This window comes from Labeo rohita, chromosome 19 (assembly GCF_022985175.1).
Source record: "Labeo rohita strain BAU-BD-2019 chromosome 19, IGBB_LRoh.1.0, whole genome shotgun sequence".
Lineage (NCBI taxonomy): Eukaryota > Metazoa > Chordata > Actinopteri > Cypriniformes > Cyprinidae > Labeo > Labeo rohita.
In genome coordinates, this window is record NC_066887.1 from 29,813,432 (window position 1) to 29,841,416 (window position 27,985).

Consider the following 27,985-nt stretch of genomic DNA (forward strand, 5'->3'; position numbering starts at 1 on the left):
TAGCCGCATTTAGCATGTTTAGCCGCTAAACTTGCTAACTAGCACAGTATTAGGAAAGGTGATAGCAAAGATTCATTAAAAAAAAAAAAACTCTTATACTCACTTCTGCTGTAAGTGAAGCTGGATCACGAATGATTCGCGCAAACATAGACGGATATATGTAGATCGGGAGGTGCATTCCCTTCACAAACAAACGTAATCTACTGCATTTCAGCGGCTCAGATATCGGGAGTAAATGACGAACAATGTTCATTATTACATCCAGCAACACAACACCTCAGTCGCTCAGTATAAGATATTCTTGTCTAACTTACCTCCCTGCTCCGGCATCGAAACAAAGAGGGCGGACTGTTACAGGTGATCTGAGGTAAAACATGTCAATCAACTATCGTGGGAGCGGCCTCTGTCGGTGTGTCGGAGAACGGCTCAATTTGAAAAAGGGAATATTATTTTTACAGAATAATTAAAATTAAATTAATTAATTAAATTAATTAAATTAATTAAATTAATTAAATTAATTAATTAAATTAATTAAATTAATTAAAAACCACTGCATGGATTTGTATCATTATAGGGCAGATTTGTACATACACTACCAACACATATTAATGTTCAAACAACATGCAAAAGTGAATTTAGCATCTGATGACCCCTTTAATACTTTAGCATATGTTTTAGAAGTGTTGTAGTATGTGAGTTAAAATTCTGTAATGTGAGGCAGTCGCTACCAAAACACTCACTGGTTAAATGCATATTCATGAATCGTTAAGTTTCAGTTCAGTATGATCAACTGATCAGATAAAGATTGGATTCAAAATACAACAAATCTCACTAAATCACACTTGAAATATTGTTAAAATTGTAAGTGTTATTAATTTACCTCTAAAAACTTTTTAATAAAACACCAAAATATATTTATTTACAAGGTAGATGTAAACAAAATCTTAGTAGGTCAAAATAACCGTTCTTATTAAATTATATATTACTGTGTTTCGGTAGTGACAAATTTGGGGAGAGGACAAATATTCCAAATCTTTCTGAAATGTGACCCTGGACCACAAAACCAGTTATAAGGGTCAGTTTTTTGAAAATAAGATTTATACATCAGCTGAAAGCTGAATAATATTTGCCAGAGATACAACTATTGGATACAATATGAAATCTGAGGGTGCAAAAAAATCGCCTTTAAAGTTATCCAAATTAAATTCTTAGCAATGCATATTACTAATAAAAAAGTACGTTTTGATATATTTACGGTAGGACATTTACAAGATATCTTCATGGAACATGATCTTTACTTAATATCCTAATGATTTTTGGCATACAGTGTATTTTTGGCTATTGCTACAAATATACCCTGCTACTTAAGATTTTGTGGTCCAGAGTCACATATGAGAATTAACTGTACAGTAACTAGAAATGTGTCCATTGGGTATTATACAATTTGCATAAATGCAAAATTTGTGGAAAAAGACTTTTTTTTTCAAGAAGTTTCCAACTCTGACTTTGAACCAATTCTGTAGAATTGCCCATCTATATCTAATATATATCTATATAATATATATTATACATACACCCTGAAAACTCAATTTTAACACGTCACACAACATGCCTTTGCATCTGTAATCTACCATGAATCTCGCCCCGCCTTCCTCTTAGATAATGCAGAGGGTGTTTTACCGTAGTTCAAATAGAGGAGCGCACGATAAACCTTATGTTATAAGTTGGAATCAATAAATCAAATCAAAATAACATCCTCGACAAAAGTACAGCGTAACTGGATATAACGGAGTGTCTGTAATCTTATGAAGAGTTCATTTATGCGCGCCACTTGCCTACAAAACGTCCGATACACAAACGCGCAAACGGCTCGGTTACTTATATTTAATGTTAAAACGGCGTTTTACTCTGTCGCGCTTCCTATTACTTGTTTCTAGGTCATGTGCGCAAGGCGTTTTCATATTTAGGGCAAAATGGCGTAATGGTCGTCTGAAGGAAGATCCTCAATGTGCTTGTGGACTACTCGGACTCCTAATGCGACTTGACTAAGTGCAGTACGGTACAGCATACTGAGGGGTGTATACATCCACGATGTATTTCGCGAGAAAGGGGTAACTGTTCGTTTCTAGGCAGTTGCTCTGGGGGATTTCTGTATATTTAACACTATTTTTGGGAGGTGGGAAGAGGAAGAATGAAAGAGGTCTTCCATCAGAGCGGTCGTAAACATGAACGGTGCCCTGTACATTTCGTTTTTCCAAGGTCAGCTGGAGTCCGCACTGGAGCAGGTAGTGCAGCTCGCCGTTCAGGAAATCACCAAGACTGTTGGGGCCACTTTGAATTCAATGCTGTTGGAAACGGCCACCAAAGAGCAAGAAAATCAGCGTTTAAGGGCGACCCTTAAGTCTCGTGGAGGGAACGCGAAAAGCAAGGCGTCTAAGGGAAAAACAGACGGGAACGATGAAACAAAGCAACACACCCCCAGTCAGAGCCATGAATGTGGCGTTCACTCTGAAACGCTCAGGCGTGAACAGAAAGCGAGAGCAGTTGGTAAGGCTATTTGCGTGCAAACTGTGTTTTTATGACATGGAAATGCACGATACGCGTTGGGTATCGTGTTCAAGAATCCGTATTATTAAAACGCTCGCGTTTACAATGCAAATGTGACTCGATGGTTTGATGCGCAGTGGCGAGGTTTATAAAAACAAGGGTAAACACCATTTTGAACGGAAGGAGGAAGTCGTAATAAACTTGGTGTGCTCTTGCACCCATGCATTTCAATTCCCTAATTTAAGAAACGTGCCACTAATGACCCTGCAGTTGAGCCTGTGCCCTAATGGAAAATCCAGCTTTTGAAACATGGTAGATGGTTTCTAGGTGGTCTAAGTTGGCCAATAGCTGGCTGACTTGTTCCTAAAACCAGCTTGACCAACTGTTGTCTTGCTGGGTGAACTAGAAACCATCTACCATGGAGTATGCTGAATTTTAGTCTTGTTTGATATATATATATATATATATATATATATATATATATATATATATATATATATATCAGATTAAAAAAATATATATATATATATTTATAAAAAAAAAAAATATATATATATATATATATATATTTTTTTTTTTTTTTTTTTTTTTTTTTTTCCAAGTCTTATTTATTTTCTTCAGTTCAGGTAGTAATTGAAGTGGAACTGGTCACAGAACTACTAATTTTTTTTTTTTTTTTAAACCAAACATACTCTGGAGGAAGTGTGCAAGTCTGCACAATTCCTAATGGGAGACTGTAGAGAAACAATGCATTGTTTTAGACTGATTGTTTTGTCTTTTGTATGATTGAAGCAAGTTTTTGATGTCTGGTCTTTGTAATGAATCTTAGTCAGCAGTTTTCAGGCCTGCATGGGCATGTATACATAGACCTTTTAATGTTTGGAGTATTGCTGACTTGTTATGACTGCTGCCAATGGCTGATTTGGGCGATGACGCTTCTGTCGTTTAGCTGCTCCTTAGCGCTGCTTTTCATACTGCGGTGACGGTAGCCATAGGGAGGGTGCCTTTGCTTTGCCTTTTGGCCAATGGAGGTGGTTCGAGGAAGCCACACCTACCAGACCCTGCGGAGGGTATCCATGCTTGGGGTTTGAGGAGGGGAGTATCATGAGTCTTCATCCTGCATAAGCAGAGACTGCAGTCAAATCACAAAGGAGCCCAATGATCCGCTTTGATGTCATAGCTTGGCATGTCAACCAGTTTTTTTTTTTTTTTTTTTTGAAGTGCGCCATTTAATTTGCTTTAGATGCACCACTAGAATTAAATGAATGAAGATCAGACAATAATAGAAAATGTTTCTTGAACAGCAGATCAGCATTTTAGAATGATTTCCGAAGGATCATGTGACACTGAAGGCTGGAGTAATGATGCTGTGACAATTCAGCATTGCATCACAGGAATAAACTACATTTTAAAATATATATTTTAATAGAAAGAAGTTATTTTAAATGGTAAAAATATTTCATAATTTGACTGTTTTTGCATTACTTCGGATCAAATAAATGCAGGCTTGGTGAGCAGAAGAGACTTCTTTAAAAACATTAAAAATCTTACTGTTCAAAAACTTTTGGCTGGTAGTGTATAGCAATAAAACTATTTGTGAAAAGAAAAAAATAAAGAAAGCCTGACATTTAGTGAAAGAAATATTTCTGGCAAATATAAAAACACATAGCAAAAAATATGATTTTATATTTATACTTCTGTTAGGCCAGTGAAAATTGGTGAAAACCTTATTGTTGAGCCCTGAGAATGAAATCAAAATTGATTTTTTTAGATGCATTTTCTTAAAATCCTTGTGAATTATTCATTAGTGCACATTATTCCAAAGAAATAAAAGCTTTTGAAATGACTTTCCATTTTGTTCAATGTCACACAGCCCTCTTACTTTCCAGCCTCTTCCCATCATGTAGAGACCACTTTGCATGAGCCATTCAACTGCTAAAGGATAAAGTCAAGCCACACCCTATATTTCTTTTTCTTGACTATCCTCTTTCATTATGCAGTGCATCAGATTACAGAAGTAAAATGGGCTGTGAATACCATTACATGTTGTCTGAAAGGTGTTGCACGTTTTCATCATTGGTGAGAGCCAGGGTGGCAAATTGCAGGGTTTGGATGATAGGGTGGCAAATTGCAGAAATGAAATATTAATAGACAACATTCTTTGCTTTTGACAGCTAGTGCATTTAATAGTTTAATGACCAAAGATCAATATGCTGTATTGACTTAAGCCTAATATGTTTGCTCTGCCTGAATTTGTGGAATTCTTAATATAAATTCTTAATTAGTATTTACAGTATCTTTTTCCAACATCACTAATTTTATTTTCATGGTTTTTTTTTGTTGACTTTCTATCATGCATCTGCTGCATTTTTTTAGATTGCAAAAGGCACTCAAAACATATGTTTTGGCACTAAAATCTCTATATTTGTGTATATATGTGTCTTTGCTATATATTTATTGTAATATAATTTTAGTAGGGAAACTTGACCACTTTGACCTGTCAAAGATATCATTTTTTTGGCAATAAAATGTTAATATTGTTCATATTTTAGACAGTAAAGCATTTGAGGGCTTTTAGATGTGGCTTTTCAGTTCCTCAAAATGGGTTCTGTACAGTCAGGGAGGAAAGGAAAGGACTGCATGCTGTGCATTTTAAAGGCTGTATTTCTGCAGGGAGGTGCATTTCATACAAGTTAAAAGATAATGTCCAAATCGAAAATTTAGACCTGCAGCACTTCCTTCTGGTTTTAATATGAGTCACCTCTTCAGTCCTAAAATACAGATTTTCTATCATAAGTATGTAAATATAATATGATAGTATGCAAATGTTATTCCAGATCAGGTTTAAAATACACCACTGAATTTTATATAGCCAATCTACTACATTTCTCTGTCAACAGAAACACATTCATAATGGTGTTTTTCTTAGATTGCCTTTAAATCCTGATATAGCGTAATTGAGGCTTTAAATCTGAACTTTACTCGCTGAAAGTAAGGAGCGAAGCAAATTGGTGTGATTCTCATAAATGTCAGCCAGCGGCCTTATTTTGTGGCATTCACTGCAGCGCGTGGATGGCGCAGAGAGCGATTAGAGAACCTACAGGCAATAACTACCTGTTTGTGTCACAAGAACTTTATGGATGGATTTTTCTGAGTAAATATATCATCATGTCCCTCATTTTGTCTCCATTTCCAGGTCAGTTAAAATCTGTTATGGAACACGTGCTGGAATTCGCCGTTTGCGAGCTGACTAAAATCGTGGAAGACAGCTTTGACGACCTGCTCTCGGAGTTCACCAAGAAGGAGCGGGAAAACCTGTTATTGAGAGAGCAGTTACAGGACAAGAACATAGTGGAGGACAATGATATGGTTGCTGTGGAAATGGAGGACCGTGAAAATGACTCTGCCTCTCCTAGCAGTTCCAAAACGGAAATGCAAGAGTCAAAAGGCCTGCAGGACAAGTCACCCAAAACAGAGTGGGGAAAGGAGCAAACGGAAACCATAAATGGTACAAACTGTTTTATTATCTATGTTTTATAGTTGTTATTTAGAATGTATGTACAAAAGCTTGGGGTCTGTAAGATGCTTTTGAAGAATCTTCTGTGGTCACCAAAGCTGCCTTTATTTGATCAAAAATACAGTAATATTGTGAAATATTATTAAATCTAAACATTTTTCATTTTTAAAATGTAATTTATTCCTGTGATGCAAAGCTAAATTTTAACATCATTATTTCAGCCCTCAGTGTCACACGATCCTTCAGAAATCATTCTAATAGCTGATTTGATGCTTAAGAAAACCTATACATATTTTTTAGGATTCTTTTATGAATATAAAGTTCAAAAGAACTTTCTTTAGTATCACTTTTAATTGACTGGATGCATCCTTGCTGAATAAAAGTATTAATTTCTTTAAAAAAAAATGGTAACACTTTATTTTAGGGTCTCTTAAAGGAGAAGTCCATTTCCAGAACAAAAAAATGACAGATAATGTACTCACCCCTTGTCATCCAAGATGCTTATGTCTTCCTTTTCTCAGTCGTAAAGAAATAGTTTTTGAGGAAAACATTTCAGCATTTTTTTTCCATATAATGAACTTCTATGATGCTCCGAGTTTGAAACGATCCCAAATTCGGTTGTAAACAATCCCAGCCGAGGAAGAAGGGTCTTATCTAGCGAAACGATCGGTAATTTTCATGAAGAATAATACAATTTATATACTTTTTAATGTCAAACACTCACCTTGTCTTACTCTGAATGAACTTAAACTTAAAAATCGTCCTATATTGCTGTTTTACCTTTTTTGTTAAGGGTGTTTGATCTTCTTTGCATGTTGCATGTCGGAACTTCTGCAGCGATGTAGGATGATTTTGAAATGATTTTTGAAGTTGAGGGAGAAAATATGATTGGAGTTTTTCGACATACCTTAACTGTCTTGAGTCAGGGAGAGCGAGACAAGACGAGCGTTTGAGATTAAAAAGCATTTAAATATTTTTTTTTTTTTTTAAAGAATGAAAATAACTGATCGTTTTGCTAGATAATACCCTTCTTCCTCGGCTGGGATCGTTTACAACTGCGTTTGGGATCGTTTGAAGCCACATTTAAACTGCATTTTGGAAGTTCAAACTTGGGGCACCATAGCAGTCCATTATATGCAGAAAAATCCCGAAATGTTTTCCTCAAAAAACATAATTTCTTTACGGTTGAAGAAAGAAAGACATCTTGGATGACAAGGGGGTGAGTACATTATCTGTACATTTTTGTTCTGGAAGTGGACTTCTCCTTTAACTAGTTGCTTATTAGCATGCATATTACTAGAATATTAGCCATTTATTAGTATTAATTAAGCACATATTAATGCCTTATTCTACATCCCTAATCCTACTCAATACCTACTTGACAACTACCTTAATTACTATTAATAAGCAGCATATTAGAAATTTATTGAGGGAAAATTCGTAGGCTAATAGTAAATAAGTGTTCCCTATATTAAAAAAAAAATCATACTGAGCCTGGTTCTGTAAAGTTGGATGCAATCAGTACTTTTTGTGGGAAAAATTGATAAATTGTGCCCATTGATAGCATTATTTATTTGCATATTCTGATATTTGCATATGTCTGTGTTGTTTTATCAGTTCCCTAAAAGAATTATGAAAACTAGGTAACTGCAAGTCCTATCCACTTTATTTTTCCTGTACGAGTGCCATTTGTAAATTTTATGGGTCTGGCTTCTGGTCTCATCTGTGTGCAGTTATGTTTAAATTGGTGTGTCTTGCCATATTATATTAATGTATTATTTTAATTATGAACGTACTGATTTGTAGTGCAGTTTTACAGTATTATTGTTATTATTCTTATTATTTCCCTATTGCTAATAATGAACCGTTTGCACTTACGTCATGATTTGTTCAGTTACCCAGATGCGCGGCCATATTGGAGATACTCGGATGTAAACAACAGCATGGATTGCACGTTTAATGTACTGTTGAATATGTTGTTCCGCTAATTTATGCTGTCTAAAACGCGTAAAAACCGTGTGGAAGCTGCTAAATCACATAGAGAAGGTTTTAGTAAGATGGAAGGGGCTAAATATTTGGACAAGCTAAAGTTAATAGGTGATAATGATACGTATGAGCAGTATTTATTAAGATATTAGCCCAATATTTCACCTACTTGACTGGAAATGATAAGAACAAATACGAATGTTGTCAAGATTCTTGCCCTGGAAATCCTATTTTAGTTTGGGTAACCACAAACACATTTTGTTCCTCAGACAGTTTTTTTGCACTCCTTGATTTGTTATGACTTTTGGCAGTCTATAGTTCTCCAAATGTTTTCCCGGTCAGATCGATTAGCACAGCCCAAAACATGACAATAATTGACCATTTTCAGCAGCAGTCATCAGTAAAATATGCAAGTTTCATTCGGTTCAGTGGTATTGTTTCACACTGATGGCACATTGTAAAAATGCTCTATAAGACTCAATCTTAATTTTTCATAGAAGGCTTGTTTGTGCTGAAAAATGACCGTTAGTTCATTTAAATATTGCTATTGCTGAAAAGCTGATGTAAAATGGTAACTGTTCAATGTAATATGCCCAGGGTTTAAACACAGTATTACACCAAAGTTTAATTTCCCCTTTTATTGACGCATTATATTGGCACGTCTCCGTTTATTATTCAACCAGACAGACCAGAAACAAAAGTACTTTATTGTTTTGCCATCTGTTCTTTGGGTTTTATTCAGAATTCTATTTTTAAGCTGTTATGTAAAACAAAGCAGACCGGGCCAACAATTCGGCTCACAGTAAACATCTTGTTTTCTGACAGACAGCGCCTGCATTGCAGGCAGTTATGGAATAATAATGACCTTGTTTTTTCAGTTGTTTTAACAAGCTACTGTTGTTGCTTTCAAATGCAAAAATTGATTTACAAAATGTCCTAGGTATTTAAAAGCAAATTCTGCATTATTTGCGATTCCAACTGCTAAATTAGCAAAATTTCTAGTTTAGTTCAGTGTATAATCCTGAGTGGAGTCAATTCAACCTGAAAAATAAGTCATCGCTCTTCATTTCCATCTCTATTATATTCCCCCCCCAACAGAACCAGACAAGCAGACTGTCATTTCAGTGGCTCAGGACTGGGTGCCCATCCTGGACAAAGTTTTCGGGCAGAAGTGGTGCAGTGACCTCTGGCAGATCAAAGAGGTCACCACCAGTAAAGAGGAGTGCACCGGGCTGAGCTCAGGTCCGATGACAGACATGGACAGCCTAATTCGAGAGACGCTCATGCCGTCTTGCTTGGCCACTCAGAGGAAGCTGGAGCTTGAGGTGGGGCATCCGCCCTGGTTGCAGGTAGACGATATGGAGGTCGTTTCTCTATCCTCAGAGACGCAAAGCATTCCTGTCATCAGCTCCACAGGTAGGTGGCACTGTGCTGATGATCTAGTGCAGTCAGTGCTGGGTAGTAACTGATTAGATGTAATCTGGATTACGTAATCAGATTCCAAAAATGAATTACTTGTAATCAGAGTACTATATGTGCATAATCAGATTACAGTTACTTTTTTATTGATTACACGATTACATATTAACACAATGGCAGTAAATGAATCATAATTTATTGATTCTCCTCAATTCTTCTTTTTTTCCTCTTTTAGTTTAGTTATTATTTAAATAGGGATGTAACGATGCACCCCAAGCTGGGTGGAAAATCAATAAAAATATGTGACTATTCAAATCGGTTAAAATGTTAAATGAATCACGCTACAGTTGGTGGTTTATATTAATGTACCTTTGAGAGGAACTGACCATATCCAGAAAAGTTTAGATGGTATTTTTTCATCTGGCCTCTGTATAATGCATATTAATGTAGTGTTTATTTGTGCAACTCTGCTTTGTTTACGGCGGGAACCAAGGAAACACTATATTGCGACTGTTCCATAAGCGCCACCTGCTGTCAGTGAATGAATTTCCGTTATTCAACGCGTTTGCTGTTTTGTTTAGTTCTGATGTTTTATGTAGTATATTTTCGCAAAGCTAAAGTCAAACCATTCTGTATTTGCTTTAAATTTTAAATTTAAACCAAAAACCATGTATGCAGCATCTTTGTTTGGATTGTGATTACAGTGCAGTGGTTGTCTCTAATTGTAAATGTAAAGTGCACAAGTAAAGCCCTAGTTTTCTTATATGAAAGGATCTCTTTTATTTGTGTTTATTTATTTGATTTGGGATTTTGTTTTAAAATATTTACATTTTTACAAAGAAATGTGCAGCACTTTGTCTAAGAAATAATACAAGGAACCCTTTTCATTTACAATTTGTGTTAAATCTCATTTTGTTAAAATTTAGTATAAAATCAGTATCGTGAGTCGTATCCCATCTATGGATGTAACGATATGAAAATTTTTAATCACGATTATAGCGACCAAAATTATTATCACGGTATTGTTAAAATGTAATGGAAAGGTTTAAAAAGTACTGACGCATAAATCATTTCACTAAGTTTATATTTAAAATCAACAAAGAATAAATAAAATGACTTTTTGTTTGCATAAAATTACCAGTAATGTCCGGATTTTAAATGACAACATGACTGACAACAACAGTTGATCTAATAAAATGTTTGAAATGTTCAAATAAAGCTTTGAAAAGGTTTCATAAAATGAAGTGAGGTAAACCTCACATTTTAGCATTTAAATAAAGAAAAGGGTTAAGGCAAAATTAATAAATGATTATATGTATTTTATCTGCTCCAATAATTCTCGATACCTTATCTGAATTGTTTAAATGTGTAGAATGCACATAAGCTTGATTTTCATCAACCAGTCAAAATTTACAGCAGGGCATTTAAATTCTGTCCGTTTTTGCCAGACGAAAACTGCACACACAGGCTGAATGTAAATGTAAGTCTCTGTAAATCCACTCTCTGACACTAGGTGGTGCTTAGGGAACAGCAAAGTTACAGCTGTTTTCTGTAACCTCTGAATGAAACAGTATTGCGATTAAGAACACTATTTTATTAGGTATAACATGGAGCAAAGATGAAAACAAAATTCCATCTAATCTTTTCTGAAGACAATCAGAACCTTCAGAGGTACATTAATTGAATTAGTTTATTCATATATTCATTTGTATATTTCTGTCAGCACCCTTTTAAAACCTCCCAGCTTTCCACCATGCTTTCACACAATACGAAACTATGTGCTGTGCGCACATTATTTAAACTTCGCTTTATGCTGGATAGTATTTATTATCCTCAGTTGTTCAAATCAGGTAATCGAATATGGGTGTAATGATAATCAAAATATTACGGTAATACTAACCGTGGGAAATTTTATCATGACTTATCATCAAACCGGTTATCATTCCATCCCTAATCCCATCATGAGTATAGTGCAGGGATAGGCAATGTTGGTCCTAATGAATGTTGATAATAATAATAATAATAATAATAAAAAATCTTTCTCTTTTTTTTTTTTTTTTTTTTTTTTTTTTTTATATCAATGTGGTACATTTAAAGAATTAGTTCACTTCCAGAATAAAAATTTACTGATAATTTACTCACCCCCATGTCATCCAAGATGTTCATGTTTTTCTTTCTTCAGTCAAAAAGAACTTAAGATTTTTGAGGAAAACATTCCAGGATTTTTCTCTGTATAATGGATTCGTTGGGGGCCGACGGGTTGAAGGTCCAAAATGCAGCTTCAAATGGCACTACATGATTCCCGCTGAGGAATAAGGGTTTTATTTAGCAAAACGATATATAATATATAACCACAAATTTTCGTGTTGCCCAAGCTTGACCTCACGCATTATGTAATCATGTTGGAAAGGTCATGCGTGATGTAGGCGGAAGTACTGACCAAGGTTATTGTAGTTGTGCTTTTTTAAACGAGAACTCCACTTCCAGAACAACAATTTACAAATTTACAAATAATTTACTCACCTCCTTGTCATCAAGATGTTCATGTCTTTCTGTCTTTAGTCGTAAAGAAATTGTTTTTTGAGAAAAGCATTTCAGGATTTTTCTGCATGTAATGGACTTCATTGGTACCCCAAATTTGAACTTCCAAAATGTAGTTTAAATGCAGCTTCAAAGGGCTCTAAACGATCCCAGCTGAGGAAGAAGGGTCTTATCTAGCGAAACGATTGGTCATCTGTGGTTCCGTCTACGATCCGCATGACCTTTCGCTGTGATTCAATAGTACGTGAACGCGCATCCCAGAGCCTGTGCTACACGAGCTTTTGTGCTTTAAAAAGTATACAAATTTTTATTTTCTGAAAAAAATGAACGATTGTTTCGCTAGATAAGATCCTTCTTGCTTGGCTAATAGTAATGGCAGAGCCTTTTGATTCGCAGCGTTGCGCACTATTGGATTCGTGCTGCAGCTGAAGTGATCCCTTTCTGTAGCCTATATAACTTTATCTTATATGTTTTAGAACGTATACACTGCAGAGACTCTGCATCACATTTGGATCACGTTTAGGCAATAAGGCATGTTTAAATGTTCTTTTCATTTATGAAGAATTAGAAGCTTGTTGTTCAAAACAGATTGTTCACAAGATGTAGGCAAAATTTTTGTTTACAGAATGGATGCTTGTTCTCATCTTTCTTTCTGTTGTGCTGCTTGTCTATTTTTCCACAAAGCACCAACTTAGAATGCCTATTTTTTTGGTTTAATTGCTTGTGTTACATAAGAAAATACTTAATTTTGCCTTACTGATGCAGCAGATTCAATGCGGTGCCGGCGGTTCAGGTCACTGTCTAGGCTATATCAAACGGGATGGGTTGCGTACAGAATGTACTGTGGATAATGGGTCACGTGTTCTGTTAAAGAAGTAGTCCACTTCCAGAACAACAATTAACAGATAATTTACTCACCCCCTTGTCATACAAGATGTTCATGTCTTTCTTTTTTCAGTCGTAAAGAAATTATGTTTTTTGAGGAAAACATTTCAGTATTTTTGCTGGGAGCATTTTTGAGGGAGAAAATACGATTGGAGATTTTCAACATACCCTAACTGTCTTGAGTCAGAATACACGGAGTTCATGGAGAGAAAGGCAAGACGAGCATTTGAGATTAAAAAGTATTTAAATCGAAATTTTTTTACTGAAAATTACAGATCGTTTCGCTAGATAAGACCCTTCTTCGGCTGGGATTTTTTTATATCCGCATTTGGGATCGTTTGAGGCCGCATTTAAACTGCATTTTGGAAGTTCAAAATCGGGGCACCATAGCAGTCCATTATATGGAGAAAAATGCAGAAATGTTTTACTCAAAAAAACATAATTTCTTTACGACTGAAGAAAGAAAGACATGAACATCTTGGTACATTATATGTGAATCTTTGTTTTGGAAGTGGACTTCTCCTTTAAGAAGCCTACTGTTGGTGCGCGTTTACCAAAGAGCACCCGTGCGAACTCTGTTTTAAACTGTTTTCATCTATCCGTCAGATAACCTCACCAAATAGCTAACTGCTCGTGACTTTTACAATGTGATTGCGCAATGTGTGAAGACGCACATGTGCATCGCAGAGCTAGTGCAAGATGAGCATTTGTGGTTAAAAAGTATATCAATTTAATTATTTTTAGAAAATGACCAATTGTTTCACTAGATAAGACCCTTATTTCTCAGCTGGGATTGTGTAGAAACTGAAATTGAAACTGTAATTTGGACCTTCAACCCCTTGATCCCCATTGAAGTCCACTATATGGAGAAAAATCCTGGAATGTTTTCTTCAAAAATCTTAATTTCTTTTTGACTAAAGAAAGAAAGACATGAGCATTTTGGATGACATGGGAGTGAATAAAACATCAGGATTTTTTTTATATTGGAAGTGAAATAATCCTTTAGTAGTAAGTTTGTAACAAGTCATTTAAGAGTAATCTAAAAAAGTAATCAGAATACATTTCTCAAAATTAGTAACTACAGTTTTCATCATGTAATCTGTGATCAGTAACATAGCACAATTTGTCAAGTCACCTATCCATCACTGAATACTGCTATAATTTAAAAACATACCAACGTTTCAAGTCGCTGTCTTTTTATACACAGGCGACGACTCTCAAATCAGATCCCCGTCGATGTTGCAAAGGCTCCTGACGCTCCCTTCACAGCTGCTCGAGGATGACGAAGAGTCCATGGATGCTGTTCCCAGTCAGGAAGTGTCCACAGACCAGGCTGATTCGCAAGTGGACAAAGGTTCAAAGGGTAACCAGACGAATAAGAAAAAGGACGAAGAGGATGAAGAGGAGGAAGACGACGAAGATGACGACGAGACGACAGACAGGTGCGAGTCCTCAAAACACAAAGGTAGGAGGAAATCCCATGCTTGCAAAGAGTGCGGCAGGAAGTTCAGTCGAGCGCATCTTCTCAGAGCCCACCGACAAACGCACGAGGAGACGCCCAACCGATGCCCGCAATGTGGAAAGAGTTTCGCCCAGGCTTCAAGGCTCCAGGCTCACTTACGGACGCACACGGACAAAACAATATGAGAGGGTGTAAATGGAAGAAAAATTTGTGAGGTTTTCCATTGTTGCATTTCGAAGCAAGTCCAACTTTCAAGTTCATTTCAAGTACTGGTGAAGGAAATGCAAGAAGCGTGTAGCCTTTTTTGCTAGTTTGAAGGTACACTGAGGTAAACGGATGAGTCATCCGACACAATTTAAGATGTTTTTACCTTCATTACGTTTCCCTAATTTTAGGGATTATTGGAAGAAACAAATACCAGTAACAACAAGCTGTGTACGCAGTGTAAATATCAAAGTAGGGCTGTATAGACCATCACAATAATGATCGAAGAATTTCCTTTTTCCATTGGGTGTTTTTTCATAACACAAGTTTTAAATGATCTTTGTAAATATTTTAAACACATTACATGAAGATGTCGTGGAAAAGGAGGTCCCTAGTTGATAGGTCCCTTGCAGCATGCTGGTCTTGTTTCTTTTTACAACCTTTTGAATGTGATCAAACAAACCAGAGATGGCGTAACATGTCTCCTGCGATCAAATTGACCATTTTTTCATATGTCCTTACTGACTTATACTCAACATGAAATACCTCTTATGTTCAGATGTCATACTGGATTTTTATATAATTAAAGTCTCAACTTACGTGTCCAATTCTAGATGTTTCCTTCAACCTTTTGCCGTGGATCGAGGATGGGTTACAGTTTTCGACTTGAACTTGCACGCTTGTCGTCGATCGCATGACGCGCACAACCAAGGATATCTTCAAGAGGCGAGGAGTCTGAGGAGGAGATGACAAGAAAAATGCATCGAAATGGTTATTGGAAAGAAACTTGAAGCTCTCAACTGTTCATATTCTCGTTTCAGTGACTTTTAAAGAGGATCTGACTTCCTTAGCATCCTCAACTAGGGTAGCGTCTTCCTGTACTGTTTGGGTGAAGTGTTCGCATGGCTCTACATCTTGAACTTTGGAGAAATGTTCAGTTGCTGGTCGTGAGATTTGGTTTTGTGGCATAAAACCCAATCTGATCTGAATATGGAGTCTTCCTTTTGGAAGTTATCTACCATTTCCAGAAAGGCAGACGGATCCTGCACCCTATATCAAAGGGATCACTAACAACGGAGTTCCACCTGTTACGCACATTCCCATTCTCAATGCTGAAGTTTTACAATATCTCTGTCAGTAATAAGCATGATGGGGAGGAAAAAAAAGTACAAGGTGTTACTGTTTGTTCTTGGATCAATACCTCATCAATTTGACCATATCTTTTGGGACTTCTGCAATATCAGGAGTTAAGGTCCTGCTAAAAAAATAAATAAATAAAATAAAAAAACGTTTACAAATAGAACGGGACCGGCCAGTTGGCCTGCTTATTATTTGATTGTGCATTTTAAAATGTGTTTTATTTTATTTTATGCTACCTAGTATGTCCCTGTAGGAAGGTACCAAGAATTTGCGACCCAAAGATTAAAATGAAGGGAAACCATACATACTTTTGCGACCATACAGATTTTTTTTTTACAATATAGGCCATTACTTTTTACTTTATGAACCCCAAGCTTCTTTTCAGATGTATTGAGTATCTTAACTTCATTAGTAGACCGTAATGAAGTGCATCATCTGTTTAGTGCCTAGATTTAACCGTTCAATAAGCTGATTTTGTAGGTGTTGGTAAGGATTGAGAGGTTAATTTGTTGTTTAGCACCCAGCCTTTTTTAAAAACTTCCTTCTTTTTTGTGCTTAGTGCTTTCACCAGAACAGTCAGCTGTAGATATTGTACTAGTTCTCTTTAATTATGTTACGGCTAGTCAGTTCTGACCTATGTGTAATTGCATATGTTAAAAAAACTAAGTATGTTTCATCGATTCAGACTGCCAGGAGAAATACTGGAAAGGGACAATTCACCCCAAAACTTAAAACAATTAAAATATAATGACAGAATTTTCATTTTGACTTAATCTCTTTAAAAGGATAATTAACCTACACTTTTAAAAAAATGCTGGGTAAAAAGCTATCATTTTTGGGTTATTTGGCAACCCAGCGCTCAGTAAATATTGGACAGAACACATGCTGGGTTATTTACATATATACATACATTAACCCATGTGCTGGGTTAATTAACCCATTAAAGGTTTTTCCTTTGAAATAATAAAAATGTACTCTAAAATCAACCATTCAGTAACGGTTTTAGGATTAATGACCACTGACCACAGAATGACCACTGACAAATGTAACCAGTTTTAACTGGTTGGGCACAGACTACCCAACATTGGGTTACACTGACCTAGTGCTGAGTAGGTGTGTGAGGGGGTTCATCATTTGCATTGACAGTAAAAATGACTCAGCAGCTAAGTTACAGAAAAACTACCCAGTTTTGGGAAACCCCCCGCCTGGGAAATAATAATAACCCAATAAAATTACTCAACAGGCTGAACCCTGCATTTGGGTTATAAAAAAAAAAATAACCCAGCATTTTGTTAGCATTCAGAAAACCTACCCCAGCACCTGGCTAAACATATTCAAAATAACCAAATAAAATGACCCGACAGGCTGAACCCAGCTTTGTTTTAGCATCCAGAAGAACTACCTAGCACCTGGGTAAAAAATATTAAAAATGACCTGAAAAAATGGCTGAAACCAGCATTTGGGTTAAAAAAGAAAAAAAACAGCATTTTTAGTGTCCAGAAAAACTACCCAGCACCTGGATAAAAATATTAAAAATAATCAACTAAAACGAGCCAACAAGCTGAACCCAGCATTTTATTTATTTATTTTTTTTTTAAGAGTGAAGCTAACCTTTGCTCATCCTCAAGTTCTTGTTGAACACAAAAGAAGATATTTTGATAAATGTTGGCAACCAAACAGTTGCCGGGAGCCATTTACCTCCATAGTATGGAAAAAATACCATACCAGCAGCTGTTTGGTTACCAGAATTCTTCAAAATGTCATCTTTTCTGTTCATACAGATTTAGAACAACATGACAGTGAGTATGTAATGACACAATTTTCATTTTTATTTTTTGGTGAACTATCACTTTAAGCAAATTACAGCTTATTACAGTTGATAATTCCAAATAGACTAAACAGGAACTGCTAATATTATTAGGAGTAACAATATTATGGTACATTTTCATTTGTTTTGGGTTACAAAAAGCAATTTAAATGAATATTGAAGGACTTGAATTTTGCCTTTGGCTTAATGCAGTTAAACACCCCTATTTATGACCATGAATTATAGAAACTTAGCATGTAAAATCGCTTCGGGCCACAGATATTTATTCAGTTAGTACTGGCGAATGTGAGATGCAGTCTCTTGTAAAAACGGCATTGCAACTTTGTGCGGTATGTTTGTTTGCGTGTGCGCGTCTGCAGCCACTGACTTCCCTTGAAGGGCATCATGATAACTCAGTTGACCGGCATTAATACCCTGCACTTGTTATGTTATTATTTTGTAAACTTTTTTTTATGAAGCAAAATGAACTGCAACTTTCTGCCAAACAGTCCGAAACATGAGCTTTGTGATGCAGTCCAACATTCGCCCAGAGAACTGCATTGTTGTAATGAACTACTTGAGCATTTTGGTGTTTTGTTTTGTTATGCATGATGATTCCTTTTAGCGGTTTTGTTACTTTTTTTTTAAGAATCTTTATTGCTGTGTTGACAACAGTAACAGACCAATTGGATCAACTCTTTTCCATGGATTGTGGTTATTAGTTTTATGTTACAGCGTACTAGCTCTGAGTAGATTATAGCAGTTCAGCATTTGACCAATAAATGCCAAGTATTACTTTTGTATCTTTTCTTTCCTTTTTATTTTTTATTCCAGTATATATTTTGCACTGTTTACCTGTTACTCCATACATCCATACCTCATTTTTGTTGGTAGTCTGAATGCATTGCTCAGCTCATTACCTCAGGACTCGTTCACATAGTTTTAGCATATTTATGGCGAAAGCAAATACAAGAACTCTGTTAAATTTAGGTTTACATTTGTAATATTTTTTATTATTATTGAAATAGCCATCTCTAAATTGGGGGGGAAAATAAGTGATAGGGTGATTAATGAAAACTTTCTATTTAATTCATGTTGTTAACTTACAGAAAATGCACAGTGTGATCCAGGTAATTATGAACCACATACAACAAAAAAATCAATTTTTCCTTTCAATGTTGCACAAAATCTGGTCAACTCTATAGGGAAGTTGTGTGTTTTTTTTAAATCTCCTAGGAATGCCTGTTGTTGTAACCAGCATTTAATTTTTACTCCTTTTCGAAAAAAATGATTTGACCTATCACTGAATTGTCTTTTAATGTGACTGGAAGTAGTTGTACATTTGAATTATGGCAATACATTAAAAAGGTGGAATATTGCATCAGTTACATGCTTTGTCATTTTTCATGAATTGTATCATTCATAAAATCTGCCTCCTTCATTCCTACCAGCACAATAGTAGAGGGTGTTTACCTCTCAGATGTGATCGCTAGAGATGAATGTTTTTTTGTAAACCTGGATGCACTGATGTGGCAACCAATTAAATAGCCTTAGGTTTTTTTAGGCTTTCTAAAGTCCGCCAGCTAGATGCAACTTGAAAAAGCCTTCCTGTCTGATGCTATTGTGATGTTCTAAGCAGTTACAGCTGTGTGACGCTTGCATTTTGATTCATATCAGTTGTGGAAATTGCTGCACGCTGCAGTGTGTAAGAAACACCTTGACAGCAAACGTACAGGATGAATAAACGGTGTATGATATTACATCACTTGCTCACCAATGAATCCTCTGCAGTGAATGGGTGTACACCGATGTACTTGTTTAGAACTATTTTGGACTGTTTTTTTTGCTTGTAAACGGTGCTTGATCTGTGCATGTTTCTCTCCTGATTCAGATGAGTCGAGTTTTTCACTGGCTTTTTTTTTCTACACAAGAAATTAACTGATAGACTTGTGTGGTGTGAACTACTTGTAATTATTGTGATGTTTTTATCAGCTCTTTGGACTCTCATTCTGACGGCACCCACTGCAGAATGATACAATGCTACATTTCTCCAAATTTGTTCTGATAAGGAAACAATCTCATCTACATCTTCAATGGCCTGAGAGTGAGTGAATTTTAAGCAAATTTAAATTTTTTTTATCAACTTTTACTTCAACTTCTGCATAAGAATATTTTTCTTTGTTCAAGCCAATTTAAATCTTTTGTGGTTCAATGTTGTAAACAATAAAACACGAAAACGATCAAACGGTGAACACTTTTATAGGCACTGTAAAATAAGCTACTGAAATCTTCCCTTTTAATGGTGATTGATTATATCTATCCTCTCATGTCTTACTGCCTATTAAACTTTTGAATTGGTCTCCTTGTGGCCCTGCTGGCACACAACCCAAAGCTGTTGCTGTCTGTAAGACATGTCCAAAAGTGTAATGGAGACAAACACATTATTGTACAGAATCCTGTTGGGAAAGAGGAGGAACCATTTCTAGGAATTAATAATACTTTTAATATATTTGCATCCTCAGCCTCCATAGAGAGGATCACTTTGACCGTCTTGTCCTCTCAGGTTTGATAATGGAGCAAAACACCATCATATATTTTTAATATATATATATAATACAATACAGTTATGTTAAACATATGCATAATTCATTTTAAGGTAACACTTTACAATAAGGTTAATTAGTTACACATTAGGTAGCTACATTAGTTAACATGAACTAAGAATGAACAATACTTCTACAGCATTTATTAATCTTAGTTAATGTTAATTTATGCATTATTATAACATTAGTTTATGCACATTAACAAAGATTAGTAAATAGTGTAATAAATGTTCATTGTTCATGTTAATACATTAGCTAATGTTAACAAATGACACCTTATCGTAAAGTGTTACCCATTTTATAATTCATGTTTCGTTCACTATATGTGACCCTGGATCACAAAACCAGCCATAAGTTGCATGTGCGTATTCGTAGCAATAGCCAACAATACATTGTATGGGTTAAAATTATTTATATATATATATATATATATATATTTTTTTTTTTAATGCCAAAAATCATTAGGATATTAAGTAAAGAACATGTTCCATGAAGATATTTTGTAAATTTCCTACTGTAAATATATCAAAACGTAACTTTTGATTAGTAATATGCATTGCTAAGAACTAGGCAATTTTCTCAATTTTTTTTTTTTTTTTTTTTTGCACCCTCAGATTCCAGATTTTCAAATAGTTGCATCTCAGACAAATATTGCCCCATCCTAACAAACCATACATGGAAAGCTTATTTATTGATCTTTCAGATGATGTATAAATCTCAAAGTTTCTTGTAAATTTACCCTTTTGACTTGTTTTGTGGTCCATGGTAATGTATATAATTACATCAGATGACTATGTATTTTACTGAAATGTTCTGTGTAAAATATAAGTGCACCAGGGCCAAAAAGAGTAATGCAATTGCTTTCTTTAGCGTATTACACATTTTTAAATTATAAACCCAGACTGTCTTTTGTAAATGTTGAGGATAGTATGAATTTGTCTGATAATAGTTTTTTTTTGTGCAATTTTGCATTGTCTTTTTTGTCCTTGTAAATCATGCACAAAACAACAAATATCAATTCCTTTTATATGCATTTTCTTTGATTCAATTTCACCGCTCGCTTTTATCATTTATCATTTACCATGTAATAATGGTAATATTTTCCACAACAAATTATTTTGCATTATATTTTCTGAACAGAAGGATTCATATTGTAGGAATTTTATGCATAAATGTAATACATTTCTGTTTACGGAAATACTATTTTCCATTTATTATTAACATTTATTATTATATTTAAACTTCATAACTCCTTTCTAGAACCCCACTTTTTGGGTTAAAAAATAAAATAATAATAATTAAAAAATAATTAATTCTGTGTGTGTAGATTTTCTTATTTACATTACATAATATCAATTATTATGCATCCTATTTACATATATCGATAGTCCTTATTAAGCAGTTTTATTTGATTCCGTTTCACATTTGTCACTTGTCAGCGGTTATATCTTACATATGTACTATTATGCATGAAAACAATTGAGGCTCAGTCTGTTTTTTACAACCCCTTTGTTCCGTGCAATGGAATGCAGGTCTCATCATTTACATATAATCGATTAATAACAACTGTGCATTATCCATCCACTCCGTAACAACTGTGGAGTGTCCGAGCATGTGATTCTCCTCTCTAGTAGTCCTGAGCTTTTGTTATGAGTAACTGCTGATGTGTCTGCTCCTTTAGAAGATGCACGATTGCATTAAACGATCCAAAGACGCAAAGACACATCTGGTTGCACAAAACACATTTTCTCAGTCCATGCAGATGTTAATTTCATTTCCCCCATCCACGCGTCCTCGAATAATACACACGAAACCGAGCATTTGTAGGAAGTAAACAAAGTAGCTGCTCTGTAAACGGTACCGCTGCGCGCGCATTTACATTTTTACGACGGAAGTGCAACGGCTGAAACCCGGAGGAAAGCGACAACGGGAGTGAAAACGAAGCGGAATTAGTCAATGAGAGGGAGGAGAGAGCGAGAGAGAAGGAGTGTGTGCGACAGGGAGGCTGCTGGACGCTGGGGCCGAGGTGGACGTGGCGGGTCCGGCAGGGGTTTGATGTGGGTTCCGCTTACGGCGCGTTGACGGCCGAAAAAAGCAATGAAAAGGTAACAAAAAATCCCCGAGGCGTCCTCCCGAGCGGTTTTATTCGCGTTCTGCTATTTTCATCTCTTTTTCCTCCTCCTGTCTCTCCTGATAGGTGGTGATGAGAGTGTGCATGAACCGCGCAAGTCATGCAACTCACCACGTACGCGCTTCTATCGCGGCGAGCGTTTTGCATTGTTATGCAAAGGTGAACGAGTCGATGTTTGCGTTCAAAAGTTGCAGCTGGCTCAACTTTCCCTCAGCGGATCGTTCAGTTGGCTGATGCAGCGACGTTCAGCTACAAACAAGATGGCCACTGGCTCGCACACGCTGAAGCTGTGGCATTTTCACCCTCCTGCCTTTGTATGTGCTTCATCACCACCGCTGGAAACACCGAAACGCGCCCTGCATGCCGATATACCCGCTATTCGCAACCCGTTGTGTGTTCGTATCGCACGTTCTCCGTTCCGGGGCGTCGTGGATTAAAAGGTTCTCTCGTAAGAAAAAAAAATGCAAAAGATTTATTGTGTGCAAAAACGCCGCCAGATTCAAGAAAGGCAGCAGAAAAGTGCATGATGCGTGGCGAACTGGCAAAGCTACCTTGACTAGTTGCTTTTCAGTAAAATCGACGCGCTTTTGCGCGTTTTCACACCGCACATTTACGTCAAGTTTCTTTATCTTTTTATTTTTGTTACCTTTCTGTTTTTCGCCGGCCTAAAATGTGCACTTTCAGACAGTCGGCACACGCAATTACACAAATGCCACGACGTTGTAATTACACAATTATAAGCTAAAATTTGTTTTATTCCCTCACACATTTGCTCGTTTTTTTTATTTTGTGTGATTCTTTAATAATAAATTCTGATGTGAACATCTGGTTGTAATGCTTCTCCAGTGTGTCAGATTGACTTTGACATCTTGACGTGTTGATGCTTATGTCAGGTTATTGTTCTCATGCCTATATGCTGTAAGCATTTATTAGTGTTTTGCAGAGCAAAATTATACCAAGGGTTTGTGTAATTTCATGTTTTGCATGAACAGGTTTGTCACATGCATTCAAGCACCAGCCATTTTGAAGTACATGCAAAATATCTGATTATGTGACTCAGTGTTTAATTGAGCATTACTTGGAAGGCTTAACGTTTTGCTTTAATGTAGATTCCGTTTTGACAGCTGAAGCCCTGCACATAGTGCATTTGAGTTATACTGGCATAACTGCGTTTATGAGATAAGTGCACATAAATGCCACCATAAAGTCTTGATTACCAATGGAAAACTCTTGAGTTTGTCGATTAAACAATTATGATAAAGCAAATTGCTTGAGATCATAATAACTTGTGACTATGAAAGTTGAAAAGGACTATGTAGTTTGCATGCATTTGTTTGTTCACGCATAATAGCAATAAAGCTAGCCAGAAAATACTATTTAGCAGGGTTGTGATAGACGTGTGACTGAACTATATTGCCCATGATATGATAAAATGCACAGATAAAAGCATCACTTACCTACCTAAAGCCATAAGTCTGACCAAAATTACTTGACCGTCTAATAATTGTGATGTGTGTTGGTTCTCTTCAATCTTTAATGCATTTTGCACTAGTGCAACATGTTCATTTTTAGCAAAATCAAAAATATGTGTGACCCTGGACCACAAAACCAGTCATATTTTTTGAAACTGAGATTTATACTTCATCTGAAAGCTGAATAAATAGGCTAAATTGCTCATTTGTAAATCTGGAATCTGAGGGTACAAAAAAACTCAAAATACTGAGAAAATCACCTTTAAAGTTGTCCAAATGAAGTTCGTAGCAATGCATATTACTAATGAAAAATTACGTTTTGATACGGTAAAAAATGTACAAAATATCTTCATGGAACACGATCTTTACTTAATATCCTAATTATTTTTGACATAAAAGAAAAATCTATCATTTTGACCCATACTATGTATTGTTGGCTATTGCTACAAACATACCCATGCTACATAAGACTGGTTTTGTGGTCCAAATTTTATTAGCGTCGTTTTTGGTCAGTCAACCTTCCTCAGGCTCACTAAATGTAAAAAAACACATTAAGAATACTTATAGTTGTTAATAAAGGCCACACCTCCAATTACACAGCTAATATAGGGGGAAAAAGTTCAAATGCCCATTAAAAATACAATCAAATAAACAAGAATACAACAATTTTAGCTTTAAAAAATTGATGTTGACATTGGCGTAATTGTACTTCAACAACAGAATTGTTCATTGAGTGTTTAAATGCTGTGCATTGAATTGTTTTTGTCTTTTATTTCCACCCATCCAGGAGCCAGGGGAATTGCCGTTGTTCCTAACCCAGGACCCCACTCAGGACCCCGTTTTTATCTCTGTGAAAGTAAGGTATAATACTCATAACAGACGCTTCGGTCGGGTGGTGGAGTAGTTTCCACCAGGATGGCAGAGTTGGAGACAGAATGCATCGCTTTAGGACTAAACAATTTGGTGTCGGAGTGCGGCACGCCGCCGCTCGACCCTTTACAAGCCGAGTGCGCCACGCCAACCCTGACCATGCTGTCGTCCGAATGTAGCACGCCGACGCTCAGCTCGCTGGCGTCTGAGATCGTGGAGCCTATGGCCATGCTGCCATGCGTCAAGAGCGAGCCCGACCTCGACCCCATCCGCACGGTGGACCTGTCCGTGATCCAGCCGCTGAGCACGGCCGAGCTGGGCTCCGAACAGATCAAGATGGAGATCAGCGGCTTGGACTACATCAAATCGGAGCACCACAGTGACCTCCATTCCTTCCACAGCACGGAGCTGGACTCCTACAAGTCACACTACGAACCCAGTCTGGTGTTCGACTACATCAGCCACGTCTCGGACAGCTTGGAGTACATCAAGTCGGAGCAACATTCGGACCTCCACAGCTACTACGCCAGCGAGCTCGGCGCCATCAAGACCGAGTACGAGCCCAACCTCATGTCCAGCCACATCAAGACCGAGATGAACGGCTTGGAGTCCATTCACATGGCGGAGCTGCGCACCGAGCTTAATAAGCTCCGGCCCGAAACCGTCATCGACAGCATGGGGAAAATGGACTCGGATTTCCAATCGGGAAACCTTTACGAACTGACGTCCGTCCATGCGAGCAAAGCGACTGCCGCGCACAACCAAACCAGCACAAAAGGCCAAGCGCCAACGCCACGCAAACCTCGCAACCTCACGGGTGAGAAGCCGTTCTCCTGCACTCAGTGCGGGAAGAACTTCAGCACCCTGGGCAACCTGAAAACTCACCAACGCATCCACACCGGCGAGAGGCCTTACACCTGCTCCCAGTGCGGGAAGAGCTTCGGCCAGGCCGGAAACTTGAAAAGGCACCAGCTCATCCACACGGGGCAAAAACCTTACACCTGCGCGCACTGCCCGAAGGGTTTCACCAAAGCGGACGATCTCCGCTCGCACCAGCGGCTGCACACGGGCGAGAAGCCGTTCAGCTGCGCCGAGTGCGGCAAGAGCTTCGGTCAAACCAAGGAACTCAAAGCCCACCAGTTGAGCCACACGGGAGAGCGGCCCTTCTGCTGTTCGCTGTGCGGCAAGAGCTTCACTAAAGAGACGAGTTACCGCAATCACCAGCAAATCCACACGGGCGAGAAGCCGTACAGCTGCTCCCAGTGTGGCAAATCTTTCAGCAATTCAGGGGTCCTCAAAACGCACGAGAAGATTCACTCCGGGGAAAGACCGTTCGGCTGCACCCAGTGCGGCAAAAGTTTCGGACGCTTGGGACATCTTAAAGCACACCAGCAAATTCACACGGGCGAACGGCCGTACACTTGCCAGCAGTGCGGGAAGAATTTCAGCCAATCAGGTCATCTTAAAGCACACGAGCAGATTCACAAAAGAGAACGGCCCGATCTTAGCAGTGGCAGCAGTCGCAGTAACGATAGTAGCTAAAAGAAACCTCATTACGTCTCGAAAGTATTACTCTTTCTTTTGTTTCTTTTTTCTTTGTTTTCTTATGTTTTTTAATAAAAGCTACAATATATATATAAATATATTATAAAATATATATGTTTCATTATGTTTTCATACTTTACGTCTCCTTTTCTTAATATCTTCTTTTGGGTACCGTTGTGACTGATTTTCTCTTACGAAAGTGTCTATGTTTGAGATCAGTGAGCTTACAGAGAGTCTTTGTATCTTGTCTGATCTGTGTCGTAGTGAGTGCCATTCTAGTTTCTTTCCTCCAGTAAAATACTCAGTGTACACGTTTATTGATAATATGTAATTCTTAAACCATGTACTGGAATGAATTATTAAAGAAACTAATGTAAAAAAATAATGCTGTTATTTTATTGTAATGGTCTAATTCACAATACAAACATGCATTTGCACTCATCATAAATGAGTTCCTGTATTTCCATTGTGCATTTGAAGAAGTTTCATACCCATCTGTTTATTTACAGCCGTGACTGATAAATGCAAATGCAAAATGGTTGGTACGTTTTTCAAAAATGAAAATTCTGTTATCATTTCCTCATCCTCAAGTTGTTTTAAACCTGTATGAGTTTCTTTCTTCTGTTGAGCACAAAAGAAGATATTTTGAAGAATGTTGGTAACCAAACAGTTGACGGTAGCCATTGACTTCCATATTGATGAAAAAGCACTATGGACGTTAATACGGTCAGCTAACATTCTTCAGAATATTCTTTTGTGTTCGAAGAAAGAAAGAAAGAAAGGTTTGGAACAAGCGTATTTTCATTTTTGGATGAACTATCCCTGGTGTGTGTTGCCCGCTTAGTCGTATGAATAACTTGATTGACCATTGTTTGGGTGTGGATATTTTGTGACTTATTGAGAATCTCATCTGTGACTCTTGCGGCCTATTGTTCAAACTGTGTCAATTAACCCATAAATTAAACAACTTCTGCACCTGTAGGTTTTGGTCTACTTCCAATCCAGTAAAAACTGGATTTAGTGCCAAAGCACATCAGTGTAGATGAATGAAAGTGGTGGAGAAGCATAGCTTCTTTCTTATTTCATTTTGTGATTTTTATATGTGCATGTCATTCGTATGAGTCATAAAATGTTTAGAACAATTTGTTGACTGTAGTTCAGTCACCTCTGAGGAATTTTTTAAACAGAGGTGTTTGTTACAGAGAAAAGCAGAATGCACATATGTTTTCAATCAAATTGGGTTTTAAAAGCAGTTAATCAGCAAAGTGCATTTATTCAAGAATAACAGTTAGAAATATAATCTCTCTCTTGCGTACATATTGTTTTGCTGTGTTGATGTGTGTTAATTTTAACGTAATTCTATGGGCCAGTCTGGACGTTTTATCTCCGGCGCTGATGATATTAGCAGGTCCTGTGAGAATCACTGAACTTGTTTTGTTTGACTCTAAATAGTTATTATGGATGTTTATCACCTAATTGGTGTCCCAATAGTCTCTTCTTTCACAAGGGAGCCAGCCTGAAGTAGGCTAAAGTAAACTTAGCATAAACCAAAAAAATCTGGAGCTTTTTTTCCCCTTAGCTGTGCTTGAGTTGAAATGACAGATTGCGGCAACAAGGATGCTGACATCTTTAAGTCAAGTAAAAATCAACATATGGTTATTTTTTATTTTACAGGCAGTTTTTATTGTCCGTGCATGGCTTGTATAACTACTTGAGCTGCATTAAGTAATGCTAAATGATTTAGACATGCAAGGAACAGTGAAATGAGTTTCCAGTAGTTTTATGTTTTAGGATGTGGACTGATAATACGAAAACACAAAGGCTTAATTCCCACTTAACTCCCAGCTGTTCCAAGG

At 37.0% G+C, this 27,985-nt stretch overlaps 2 protein-coding genes across 3 annotated transcripts; both read left to right on the forward strand.

Moving 5' to 3' along the window:
• Window positions 1-1,932: 1,932 nt before the first annotated feature.
• Window positions 1,933-18,896, forward strand: si:dkeyp-113d7.10 (homeotic protein spalt-major). Of its 2 annotated transcripts, XM_051137090.1 has the most exons (5): window positions 1,933-2,547; window positions 5,744-6,055; window positions 9,149-9,466; window positions 14,103-14,337; window positions 15,176-18,896. In XM_051137090.1, exons 1-5 carry the CDS (start codon window positions 2,226-2,228, stop codon window positions 15,309-15,311), a joined length of 1,323 nt encoding a protein of 440 aa, XP_050993047.1. In that variant the 5' UTR covers window positions 1,933-2,225; the 3' UTR covers window positions 15,312-18,896. The 2 variants fall into 2 exon arrangements, with proteins under 2 accessions (XP_050993047.1, XP_050993046.1); XM_051137089.1 differs by having other exon boundaries at window positions 1,936-2,547; window positions 14,103-18,896.
• Window positions 18,897-21,431: 2,535 nt separating this feature from the next.
• si:dkeyp-113d7.1 (uncharacterized protein LOC407709 homolog) lies at window positions 21,432-27,062 on the forward strand. Its single transcript, XM_051137088.1, has 2 exons — window positions 21,432-22,216; window positions 24,502-27,062. Exon 2 carries the CDS (start codon window positions 24,630-24,632, stop codon window positions 26,124-26,126), a length of 1,497 nt encoding a protein of 498 aa, XP_050993045.1. The 5' UTR covers window positions 21,432-22,216; window positions 24,502-24,629; the 3' UTR covers window positions 26,127-27,062.
• Window positions 27,063-27,985: the final 923 nt, after the last annotated feature.

Bases quoted from the DNA above. Each gene is read 5' to 3' on its own strand.
- si:dkeyp-113d7.1 (XM_051137088.1), top strand. From the start codon at position 24,630: ATGGCAGAGTTGGAGACAGAATGCATCGCTTTAGGACTAAACAATTTG.
- si:dkeyp-113d7.10 (XM_051137089.1), top strand. From the start codon at position 2,226: ATGAACGGTGCCCTGTACATTTCGTTTTTCCAAGGTCAGCTGGAGTCC. The intron at 6,056-9,148 runs GTACAAACTGTT...CCCCCCCAACAG, and splicing joins GCAAACGGAAACCATAAATG to AACCAGACAAGCAGACTGTC. The intron at 9,467-14,102 runs GTAGGTGGCACT...TTTTATACACAG, and splicing joins TCCTGTCATCAGCTCCACAG to GCGACGACTCTCAAATCAGA.